Source organism: Piliocolobus tephrosceles, chromosome 3 (assembly GCF_002776525.5).
Source record: "Piliocolobus tephrosceles isolate RC106 chromosome 3, ASM277652v3, whole genome shotgun sequence".
Lineage (NCBI taxonomy): Eukaryota > Metazoa > Chordata > Mammalia > Primates > Cercopithecidae > Piliocolobus > Piliocolobus tephrosceles.
In genome coordinates, this window is record NC_045436.1 from 67,230,548 (window position 1) to 67,243,955 (window position 13,408).

The 13,408-nt window shown below is 32.2% G+C and overlaps 1 protein-coding gene across 6 annotated transcripts in view; it reads right to left on the minus strand.

Moving 5' to 3' along the window:
- The window catches only part of KIAA1109 (KIAA1109 ortholog), a 215,483-nt gene that overhangs the window by 164,814 nt on the left and 37,261 nt on the right, over nucleotides 1–13,408 (minus strand). For all 6 annotated transcript variants that reach the window (XM_023217544.3, XM_023217545.3, XM_023217546.3 and 3 more), the window contains exons 11-15: nucleotides 12,488–12,638; nucleotides 8,495–8,651; nucleotides 8,010–8,088; nucleotides 5,826–5,917; nucleotides 4,123–4,240 (exon numbers count right to left, since the gene is read on the minus strand). In XM_023217544.3, coding sequence (XP_023073312.2) covers nucleotides 4,123–4,240; nucleotides 5,826–5,917; nucleotides 8,010–8,088; nucleotides 8,495–8,651; nucleotides 12,488–12,638 — 597 coding nt within the window. The remainder of the gene's footprint in view (nucleotides 1–4,122; nucleotides 4,241–5,825; nucleotides 5,918–8,009; nucleotides 8,089–8,494; nucleotides 8,652–12,487; nucleotides 12,639–13,408) is intronic.

The following is a 13,408-nucleotide window of genomic DNA, read 5'->3' on the forward strand; positions in this document are numbered from 1 at the left end:
GAAATATTTAAAGTAGTTTTCTTTGTATTTTAAAGGTGATATTTAAACAGAAAAAAGATTCAATAATGAACTCAGAGTAAATTTATCTTATATAATATCATATGAACCCATTTAAATTTTAGCTGCCACATACAGAAGGTAGCACAAATGTATTAGAAACTCGTCTTACCAAAATGGCAGAATAACACATTTAATGTCAAATGACAATTACAAATTAATATTAATGAGATACAGAGTTTTACTATATCAACAACAAAAGGCATATGGCTATTAACCTGTTCTATTAATAGAGAACAGAAAATTCAACTTATCAAATCTACTTTAAATGTATTTTTATTTAACAATCACAGTGATTCATCACAGTTTACATACTTTATGCTTACTTCAAATCTTTTACTTCTAAGTGTCACCCTACCAAACTAGGCTGACTCTATCCCTACTTTCTAACTTTAGTCTTTAGCACAGCATCTAACACTTGGGAATTGCCCAAAAATCATCTCTGGATATAACCAACTCTACAATATATATTCATCATTCATCAAGCTGATTTTCTCACCTTTCTCACTTGCAACATTCACAGTTCAGCATTTTTGGTCAAACTAAATACTATCTTTCATATCCTCTCTGCTAAGGAAAAACTAACCATCTTTATTGCCAGCATAATACTACAGAGAAGGCAAAGGGTCTGCAGTCTGAAAACTGTTCTTAAATGTCTCCCACTTCCTAGCCTCGTAAGTTTGCCCAAGTCATTCAATGTTTCTATGCCTCAAGTTCCTCATTGTTAACTTAGGGATAACAGCTATCCTATTTTAGAATTATGTGAAGATAACACAAGTGAACATGCTTTGTAAATGGCAAAATACTATCAGATCTTAGTTAATACTACTGAATTCGTTTAAAAACACCATTTCAGACCTTAATGTCTTTCCTTACTTTCTCTGATTACCTTCAGATGACAGTGGTTTCCTCTGTATTCAGGTCTTACATGCATTTGTCAGCTTCACATTTCACACTTGCACTCAATATACATAATGTCTGGTATTGTTTCATTTGTCTATGTCTAGTACACATACCAATGTACTTTAGACAAATAATATAAAACAAGAAATGCCCATAAGTGAGGGCAGAGATGATATTTAATGTTTGTTTTGAATCATTATTCATGTATGAGATTTACAATGTATATTGGTTGCATTTTATCTACTTTATACTTCTATTAGTCAAAAGATTGAGATACGATTGCTAGTGAAATAAACAAAAATTGAACTAAACAGAAATTCAGATTACTACTTATTTCAAGAAACTAGTATAATTTTATAAAGTTATTAGCCAAATTCTATTTTAACAAATCTTATTATTTTCTTCTTTAATAACTCATGTGAAACGTTACAGCTATTAGTCTATTTCTAACAAATCTTGTTAGTTTTTTTCTTTAATAACTAATTTAAAATTTCAGCATATCATTTTTAATATAGTTTACCTACCAGTTTATATAACATCTTTACTGATAAATATTCAAAAGTATGGTGACAAAGTATTTTTATTAGGAGCCTCAACAACTTTATAATATGCATTGTTATTAAATCAAAATCTGTTTCTCATTACCAGATAGTCTTATCAAATAATCTGATTAGAAAAAGGAAGCACTTTCCTGATGACTGCCTTACTCATTTGTGCAATGAATTAAAAAGTTATGACAAGCTAAATATTACTCTGAAAAAACCCACCAACAATTCACTTTATCATTAAGTTGTTAGGCAAACACCCTATAAAACATCAATCAACTAGTATTAGAGCTTTGCAATGCCAGTATATTATTTTCTTCTCTTCCTTATCACAGTAAATCTAAGTTATTTTCATTATTCCCAGAAGAGGCTTCAGTTTCTGCTTTTGTTTTACAGCTTTCATTTCTGAGGCTCTATATTATATTTATCATAAAGCTATCTTTGTCCCACACTGATATCTCTTAAGAACAATTTTATCTTACTAATAAGTGGTATGAGAATAAGTGGTACTAATAAGCGGCTGTTGAGGAATATTAGGCATTCCCTCACATCAGAGAGATAATTTCTTTTCTGTAGAATTCCGACAATAGGGAAAGCAATCCAAACACTATGACCGAGTAGGTTCACTACAATACTAAACTAATATTATTCTCTGGTAGTCATCCTTTTTAGAGAATAAGTTTAAAAAGGACTCTATAGTTATTTGTTATGCTATATCTTTTAAAAACAATAGAAGTAATATGACCAACTGTTACAGTTGTTAAATCTGTAAAATGGTGATTATGTTTACTTTTGTATCTATGTTTTTAAAAATTTCTCCAAATAAATTTTATAAAAAAATAAATAACCAAAAGAGTGAATTTCAATAGAGAAAGCATAAAAATTAGAGTTAGACAAAGAAAACAATTTAAGGAAAATCAGTTGCAATTTAGGAAATGTGTACTTAGCTGTTTCAGTGTAACTAATACAATAGTGTAAATGTAAGTGCTACTATAAAATAATATTTTTCAATCATGAAGAATTTATACTTCTACTGCAGCTATTCTTAGCACTGCAAGAATCTAAAGATGGGAAATGTCTGGAAGAAAAGTAATGTGAAGGAGTAAATATTTGATGATAGGTATCTATTTTAAAAGATTAGTAAAGTTAAAAAATACAAATCTTAAGTGAGAAGGAAAAAGCTAGTCAAAGAGATAAGTAATGTAACAGATTCTTGAGCCAGACTACTTTGAGTTAGAATTTGAGCTCAGCCAAGTGTGACCCTGGACATAATGTTTTACCTCTCTATAACTCATTTTCCTCATCTATAAAGTAAGGAAAATAATAATAATATTGATCCCTGAGAGTTATTGTGAGGATTCAATAATTTAATATGTGCAAACTGCTTAGGACAAAATCAGACACATAATACACACCATAGGTTTTAGCTGCAATTTTTTTCATAAATTTGAACTGAGAAGTGCTCATCCAATGCTCTGCTTCACTAGCAAAAGCTTAACTTGCCAGGAACTCTGTCAAAATTTCTACTAATGGGACACTGGTTCAAGCCTTGGAGAAGTACGTAACTCCAAGAAAGCAGAAGCCGTCTATCTACTCCCCAAGGCTCCCAGTCAAACCAGAAAAGAAATATAAAAGACTTATGATTGAACATATTGCAGTAAGAGGCATTTTAAAAGGTCAAAACTTTAGTAATAGCAAAATTAGGGTAGAAATTGTTATCCCTATTTCACAAACAAGGAATCTGAAGCTTAAACAGTGAAGTCATTTATACAACATTATACAGTAGTATTGTCAAGAGAGGACTACCTAAGTATACCTTAAACACCACTATACCTCCAAATATCTAATAGTACTCAGCATCGACTAGATGCTTGTATAAAACGACTGTTGCACAAATGGATGGATGGATGGATGGATAAATGTAGCAAGCAGTCAAGGGAAGATTAGGTTTCTGTGGAATAGCCACTGACCCTGGCAAATCAGACCAACTCTATGGGGCTAACCTTTTTAGAAGAAGACTCAATAAATGCCCCTTATTTTAATGTAGTAATATTTATGCTATTCATAGACCAACAATATGTGTTCTTATAGTCACAAAATATGCACAGCTATCAAAATATTCTGCAAGAAATGAAGGAATGTTTCTTCCAACTAGTGATAGCACCAACTCAATTATCCATGCCAACAGAAAAGATTAAATAAGGGCTCCAAGTATAAAAATAACATTTAGCTATTTGCGTATACTGTTGTGTATTATAATTATTAAAACAAAATAATGAAGCCATGCTGATGCCTAATTTGGGAAGACAGAGAAATTGATTCATCATCCCCATCCTACTGCCTAACTAGACTGATACAAAGCCCCAGCCTAAATTGAGTTCTTTCACTTCCTTCTAAGCTCAATTTGGGGTTTATATTTTCCTTGTTTAGGTTAGAAAAGAATGCAAAATGTCTGTATTTAAATTCTCTTTGATATTTTCAGCCCAAAAGGAAATGTTAAAGTAAGAAAATATGAATCATGTCATCATTTCCTATGTAATTTAAAAGTAAAACTTATCAAATGTAAACAAGTTCACTGTGATAAATCTCACTGTATTTATATCTATTAGAAAATTACCTGTAAAGAAGTTTTTCTGTGCAAAGATGAAGTGGTAGGTGGCTTTATAAACCTCTAATTCACACTGCCATGTCTGCGGCATGTTCCATATTCGGGGGTAGCTGGCATTGATGTGGAACTGCAAAACAAATGTTAGGTAAAAGTATTAGAGCTTAAAATGTGGCACTATGTAAACAGCATCAGAAATGAAGTCACACACACTAGTGAGTAATTAAAACTTATTTTCCTACTGAGCTGAACAGAAGGTCCCTTTGAGACTTTAATATTGCTGTGGCCAATATCCATGGCTACATCTAGCTCCTTGAAATATTAAGCCAAGATGTGGTCAAAAAACTTTCAAAACAACAAATCAGGCCACACAGTGTTGATACTGCACTCCAGATAAACCAATAGGGTAACAACTGACATTCTAATGTCTTCTTAAGCCTCATCTGTTAAGTGACAGGTTCAGTGTGAAGGAAGATAGAGTGCAATGCTTACTGTCACAGAAAGTAGTATCAGTATTTCTGCAGCTTGGCATTTCTTTTTTTTTTTTTCTTTTTTTTTTTTTTTTTTTTTGAGACAGAGTCTCACTCTATTGCCCAAGCTGGAGTGCAGTGGCACAATCTCGGCTCACTGCAACCTCCACCTCCTGGGTTCAAGCAATTCTTGTGCCTCAGCCTCCAAGTAGCTGGAATTACAGGCATGCATGCCATCACACCTGGCTAATTTTTGTATTTTTAGTAGAGGCAGGGTTTCACCATATTGGCCAGGCTGGTCTCCAACTCCTGAACTCAAGTGATCCACCTGCCTCAGCCTCCCAAAGTGCTGGGATTACAGGTATGAGTCACTGCACCCTGCCTAGTTTGGCATTTCTGCAAAGGCAAAAGCTGCCTACCTAGGAAAACATTGTCACACAGCACTATTTATCAGCAATAATAGATGAAGAATTCATTAAAATACTGAATATGCCAGTTTAAGATACATTTATGGTATTTTACATATTCCTGTTAATTGCAGAATTTTTCTCATAATTTACATATGTCATATGTAAAATGTTTAAGACAAGTAATTAAGAACCTTATGGCACCATCTTATCTGAAAGAATCTCTGAATATTAACCATTTTACATAGTGGCTTTTGTTAGTGTTGTTGTCTGTGATAGTAATAATAATAAAAATCTGCTTGATTAATGAGTCCCCAATCAGCAATTTTAATCATGGACATTCACATATTGTTTCTCTTTCTGATATGAAACAATCCAGGGTATCAACAAGATTTTCTTCCTTTTACCTTTTATCAAGTAAAAGGCACAATAAATTACATTATTTAAGCCCTGGGAAAGAAACCCAGTGGGGCTAGAAAACATATATTAAAGAATTATCTTACTTAGAACTTAGAATAGATTTAGTCCAGCCACATAATGTACTTTAAAAACAATATTCTAACAATTTCGCATATTTTTCAGGCCAAAAATGTATGTATCATTGCCTTTTATTCACCTCCCTCATACTAGAAGCAGAGCAACAGAGAGATGTCAACAGGAGTCCATAGCACTGGGAATCCACTCCTCTTCCCTAGGACAGAGTCAAGAGCATCTAGCTGTTCTTGAACTAGAAGATGGACCATTTGATGATTTCCTGGTTAATTAAACTTTATACAAGAAAATTAAAATCAATTGTTTTTCATATAAGTATGCATATCATCATGTACTACAGACTCACTGCTAACATTTCTGCTTCTAAAAGGGTCCGATATTGCATGCTGGTAGTGGCATCCACATGTAAGAGTTGTCCTTTAATAGCGGGAGTGTAACCTAACAATAAAAACATAAAAATTAAGAACCAGGAAAACAATTACAAAATGAAACATCTTTGGACTGGAACCAACTCCTACCACCACCCAAAGAAGGAATCCTTAAAAAATGGTAGTCAGTCACTATTTAAACACACCTCAGTGACAGGGAGCTTGCTAACTTAATAGGTGATCCTTCTCATATGGGCTGCTCTAAAGGAACAAAGTTCCAACTTCATATATCTATTCTGATTTTGCTTTCCTTTGTAGTTTGCAAAACTACAAGTCTATTCTTTAAACAGTAGTTTTCAGTTACAGAACACAATTCCTTTTCTTCTTCCACTGACTCAAGGGTACAAATTTTCACCATTTTCAACTACTCCTTATATAATGACAGTTACTAAATAACAGCTATTCCCCTCATGTAATGACAGTTTCTCAGCAATATAGCCCATTCTCAACAAAAACTGAATGGTTTAGAGTATTGTATTTCCTTTCTTAAAGAAATTTCTTCCTATGAACACAACTTCTGTGGTCACTATTATACAGCTAGTTCCACATGCATCCTGCATTCTGCTCTGGGCTTTTTTTCTTTCTTTTTTTAATACCTGAATCTCTAAAAAGTTTTAAATTAATTTGTTATATATTGTTCTTGCCTGACACCTAAGTCCATTTTCCCTTTGCCAGTCGTCTTAAAAGTCACCTAACCTCTATATCCAAAACCTGACTGGGCTTTCCTTAGACCCTTAACTCAAGAGTTCCACAACAAGTATGCTGTGGTACTTGCCACAGATTTATAATAGATATGCTCAAGATATTGACTCCTCGGTCCTCAGGTGATTCCTTTACTCCAGTGTACCAGTATTTTGTATACTACTGCATAAAACAGTAAAAGTACAATTTCCTATGTGTATCATCAATTGTGAAAAGGCAGAAGCACATTATCAATTGTGTACAACTCTCAACTGCCTTTACACCCCATCATACACCTGTAAGTAAGGCTTTTCTAAAATATGTTTCTTTCCAACTGCACACTCTGAATTAGCACTCCTACAGAATCTCAAGCATCTCCTTCAAACCTTAGTAAGACTGTTTTTTTAATACTAGATAAGGGTTAGTTATTCACTAAAATAGCCTCAAAGTTATGGGAAAAATATACATTGTGCCATTCACAGTCACTTTTTCAATTGATTATCTAAGCAGGCAGGCCTGAATGCTACCACTTTACATAAACTAATGAACATAGTCAACCCTCTGCCTGCTTTCCTCTTACAGCACAAAAATAAGTGACAGAACCAAGAAACAAGAGCCAAGAATTACACAAAAATGAATTATACTTAGAAACAGAAACACTAATGATGATTGATTTTAAATGTGGGTAAGTTGCTACTCTTTACTCTCAAGAAAGAAAATAAAGCAGAATTTCATCTTAACTGCTCTCAATTACAAATGTAATAAGAAAATGGAAATAAGAAGGCAAAATGAAGTTATAATAATTTGATAAATTTAACAAAAAGTACTTATTCATGTTATTAACTGTGTCAGTGCCCATATTTCAAGTGCATGATGAACTTAGATCATCTAAACTCAGATGAAACTAAAGCTGTGAGGGCACTCTTTTAATATTTTTGATGTGAAATGTTCTGATTTATTAAAGTTATGCCACTCGAAGTACCCAGCTTACTCCCTGACAAAATCTACTAATAATATAACTTAAAACCAAGCCTTGTAGTCATCCAATCAATTACTGCCCAAATGTCAGGTACAGGGTTCAGCACTGAGAATACACTAAAGAAAAAAAACAGCACCTGCTCTCATAGTGCAACAGTCTAACTAGAAAACTATGCATTAAGTAAATTATGCTCAGTCCTACAAAAGAAATGTATAGGTTATAATAAAAGCATATAGTTATAAGACTGAATTTGATTAGAAAATGTTTCCCTTTTCTCTAAATGCTCAATTACATAATATTTCCCTTGAATTATAGGCACATCAAAATGTAATAAAAAATCGAGAAAACCTTATTAATGTTAGTCTAAAATGATTAACAAACTTTATTATTTGTAATTATTTCTCTAATTATTTAAAAAAGAAAAGTAAGAGTTGCAGCTTACCATTTTCTTCAACTGTCATTGGAATATTAATTTCTAAATATGACCCAGCTCCTACATTTACGTGTACAGCATTTGTTTCCTACCAAAAGAAAAAATTAATTCATATAAAACATTAATTATAATTATTCTCCCATCTTTACTTTTCAATTATTACCACAGAACAAATTATTGATGATGTTAAATAAGTATTAAAAGTTCCTAAGAACAAAAGTTCAAATTTTTACCAAAAATACACTAAAACAATTTAGCCAGATATAAAGGAGAAAATGAGCCAGAATATAGCATGAAAGTCTATTACTATTAATTTCTTCCCATTATTTGACATTTAATAAAATTATGATGAAAGTAAAATACATACAATTATTTGAAGGGAAAACAGCTCATATAAACTAATACAAGTATGGGACTAGTCACCAGGAAAAAACTCTGAAAAATAATGTTAAAATTTTAAATACTATTTTCTACTATATTATTATAATAATTACCCTATTTTTGGTAAACAGCAAATCAATTGTAGCATCTGCAATAATATTCATTCGTAATTCAAAAGCAAGGATCTGTCTCGGTCTCCCAGGCTGTGCAATTTCAGAAACTTTCAGGACTTGATAATCAGGTGGAAAGAAAAACTTCCACAAACAATCTCTACATTAGGAGGTAGAAAGAATAATGACATGTCATTCAAACAAAATTACCGCTGATAAAGGACCAAAATCAATAATCTAATTTTTTATTATCATTGCTATCACATTTAACAATTAGACTGTCTTCTGCAATATTTAACACTTCCAGAGATCAATGAGCTTTGATTACTCAACAGATATACGATTATCAAATGAGATATAAGAGAAAATTTGCACTATTCAAGTGTACTGTAACAAATTAAAGACTCTCTACAAGTATACAAATTGCCCAAATGGCAAACAAAGAACTGACAGAGGATAGCTTAATTAAAATCATTATTCCAACCTGGACAAGTTACTCAATCTTCCCCAGAAAATCTGAGCTGCTTCCTCTTCTGTAACACAGGAGGTAATATATCTTGTCTCATAGAAAGGTTCGGAGGTTTAAATGGTAAGATACATGGAAAAGACTTAGCAGTGCATGGCACATGGAAGACGTGGCTATTTCTATTAATTTCATCATCACTTTAAAACAATATTATATAATTAAAAGGCTAAAGAGTAATAGATTCCTAAAAGGTAAATAGGTATTTAGAGGTTAAAGTGCTAATGTTTTTGCCTCCCCTTATCATTTGACAAAGACGAAAGAGCAGAGTCTTCTACATGAGCTAACATTAGTATTGTGCAATGTTATTCATACGTTCAAAGAAGGTGCCAGTCTATGGCTTTAAAACAGGAAGGGATGAGTCAGCAGTGACAGAAAATGCTACCTAGAATAAATAAGACTGGGAAAAATTAGATGAACCAGACAAAGTCTGTACAATAAGTCTTAGACTATAACTTGCTATCGTTAAAATATATGAAAGAAAAATAAAGTTCTGCAAATGTTTTGAGTAAGACACATAAATATAGAAAATTAAGAATATTAAGGATAGAGAATCCATCAGACGATCATTGACTACAAGGTGGGTAGATAGCAGGACATAATAAGAAAGGCAGTAGACCTAAAGGGCTGGTTTGAACCTCAGCACTTCATGCTTTAGCTTCACTATCTTACCCAAATCACTGAACCTCTCTGCGTCTCCATTTTCGCACAAGTTTAATGAGTTCATCACATCTGTCCTATGAATCTCACTGGGTTATAAGGATCAAATAGGAAAATACTAATGAAAGCACTTTAAGTGAAAGCAATAAAAAAAAAAAAATGCCAGACAATGTTAGGAAGGTTTGTATTATTATAATCATCATCTGAAGATTAAGTTTCATTTTAAAAGAGTTTGTATTTCAACTCTGTCATGAAAATTCATAAAAAGAAAACATGAAGTAAAAACTAAATAATATCTTAAATATTCAGATAATCATGTAAAAATAGAACTGACATCAAAATCTAGAAACTAAAATCATGTTATGATTATAAAATCTCTAGGCTAAAAGTCAATAACTATTTTAAAAGTCAATAACTCCTTACAATGCTGAGAGAATTATCCAATAGCAAAACAGCTGAGATTTCTTCCTGTATGTCTTATGTTAATAGATGGCTACTAAGAAAACTGACCTTACTATTCATCGCTGATTACAGTTCATATTTGCGCAGAAACTCAATACAGAGAAGGAGAAGAGGAAATGGCTGCATAAGACTTTTTGAACATGTAATTGAGGAGACAAATATTGCTCACATTAGTGAATTAAATACATGTGAAAAATACATTTTTTTTTTTCAATAAACCTGAGTGGTTTTTTAAAGTCCAGATTAGAAATGCATTGCTCTTCTCTCCTGGTAGTAGAAAAATCTACTGAAAGGAGTGGTTAAAGCAAATTTCTATCTTCAGTGTCATTTCTCGATTGTACTTTAGTTTGGGTTTTTGTGTAAATATACCCTAAAATTTATGAAAAATACATAATGAAATTAAACACAGTTTAAGAAGAATCACACTTTATTTAAGTGCTAAAAAATGCAAAAATACTTCATGGCCCTATGTTAAAGCATTATTTTCATTTTTTCTTCTCAAACAATATATAACTGTTCTGCCAACCAAACAAAATAAACTTTTCTTGAGATTTCTGAATATAAATAGATATAGCTCTATTACTTAATGAAATGTAAAATCTCTCATTTTCAACTCCTGCATGTCAAATATAACATGACTTACAGGAAAAATTTTACCATTAGAGGAAACTTTAAATCTAATAATGTGAAAAGTATTTTCTTTCTAACCTGAAATTTTATGCTCTGTTTACTTTCAAGTTTAACAAATGACCTAATGCAGAACTTAATGAAGTATTGTTTTAGCATAATGCAAGAATTTGCAAATAACGAGCTTATTCATTTACCATATAATTGTTAGTTAGCTACTTAATGAGGCAGGTATTCCTACATACTACAGATACCAAGATTAATAGAATATACTACTTGACAAAACATATAATAATTCTAATAATGCTAGCTAGATAGCACTTTTTTAAAAAGCATTTACAAAGTCAATACATCAAGTTAGTATCAGTACTCATTCACTAATCTGTCAATGGTCCTGTAATATCTGCTCAAGTGAATGACTTGGCTTGTATTTCTCTATTCAAAAACGCTAGTTCATGAATAGAAAAACTAAACTAATTTTAAGCAACGTCTAATTTTGTACATAAAAACTTAGATGCTCCTCATACTTAATGGTAAATGTTCCCTTCTTTGTTTAAAATTCTTCAAGAAGTAGAAAAATGTTTACAATATATTAAAAATTAAAACTACTTTAAAATAAAATGACATTATAAAATCCATACTTCTTAACCACTATAGACCATAACTGCAAGACAATTCTCCACTATCCTCATGCATTTATAAAACTCTTCCCTTGCCTCAATGATTCACCCTCCTCTTCTTTCCCTGACTAACTCTCAATTATCTTTCAAAACTTAATTTACATGTTACCTCAACCAAAAGCCTTCCCCAATTCTTCTCTCCCCTAATCTTTAATATAAATTATATACTATTTACTAGGAGTACCAACTAACCTAAAAATTCATTTGTTGAAGTCCTAACCCCTAAAATTCATATGCTGAAGTCTTAACCCCCAGTACCTCAGAATGTGACTATATTTGGAGATGGGGTCTTCATAAGGGTAATTAAGTTAAAATGAGGTCATTAGGGTATGCTGTCCTAATCCAATATGACTGGACAGTATGATCTGGACACAGAGGTACACAAGGGAAAGACCACATGAAGACACTGGAAAACAACAGCAATCTATAAGCCAAGGAGACAGGCCTGGAACACATCCTCCCCTCACAGCCCTCAGAAGGAACCAACCATGCCACCATCTTGTTGGAGGACTTCTTAGACTCTAGAATTGTGAGAAAATACAATTCTGTTGCTTAAGCCACATTATCTGTGATGCTTTATTAAGGCAGCCCTAGCGAACTAGTTGAGTACTTTTCTAAGTTCTTCATCAAGACCCTTTACTTACCTTTATTATACACCTAATATTAGTCTTTTGGTTCTTTCTTCCCCACTAAAACTGGAAGACATAGGTCTTTTATTTCTGAATTCCCATAGTCCCAACAATATCTGGCATATAGTAGGGGATCAATAAAGAAATCATTGTGGATTAAATCCAAAAGAAAAAACAAATGAACCAAGAAATACACTCTTCATTCACCATCTTTCCAATCAATCAGTTCCGCTTTTGGAATGAACTTGCTTGTGAAAAGCCACAAGCAAGTTATTATTTGGATCAAAATGTTTAGTGATATCTTCTTCTGCTGTAATAAAACAGTTTATAAAAATTTTAAGCTAGATTTTATTTAAAATTATATGCATCTCAATACATCTAAAAGACTTACTAGAAATATAATATACTCAAGTACCTCTGCCTATCGGCCCATGGTCCATAATTAAAATCTGTTCCTTTACCACAAACTATATCCAGTCCCCAACATGGAGGCAAGTCTTGTAGTTTGCAGTCTTCACTACTCATTTCTCCTTCAATATTTTCTTCTGTTTCTTCCGGAACAAGTCCTATATTCCAGAACATACAATATAAAGGCAGTTATTTAAAATGGCCATTAAGAAGTTTCCTTACATCAGCAGTTCCAACATTTTTGGTCTCAGGAAACCTTTACACTCTTAAAACTTCTTGAGAACCTAAAAGAGGTTGTTCTCATATTGTATTATGTCTATCAAGAATTACTATGTTCAAAATTAAAATTCAGCAATTTTTAAAAACATTTTAAAAATAAACTCATGTTGACATAATAAAATATTTAATGTAATTAAATATAACATGTAATATAAATGTAAAAAGTAAATGAAATTTTAATCTCATTTTTAATGAAGAATAACTATATTTTCTAAAACAAAATAATTTAGTGAGAAGTATTAGAGGGGTTTTTTTTGGCAAATCTCTAATGTCTAGCTTAATAGAAAACAGGTGGATTCTCATAGCTGTTTTGGCATTCAATCTGTTACTGAAGGATTTGGAAAAGATCTGGCCTCATAAAGATATGTAGATAGAAAAGGGAGGAGTATTTTATAGCTTTTTCAGGCAATTTTTAATACTCTTCTTTGATATACCCCAAAATTCAACAAATGGAAATTTCTTAAAGGTTAATTGCAATGTGGAATCTGAAGCCATATCACTAAACTTTTCATACCCTGGTATGTTAAAATCTACTGGTCTATCTTGCACTTTGAATACATTTATCTATGCATGACTTTTATAACATCATGCACTGGTCATTTGGGAAATACGGGTTCACTGAGCAATGCAGATTTTTTCCAAATGTTGA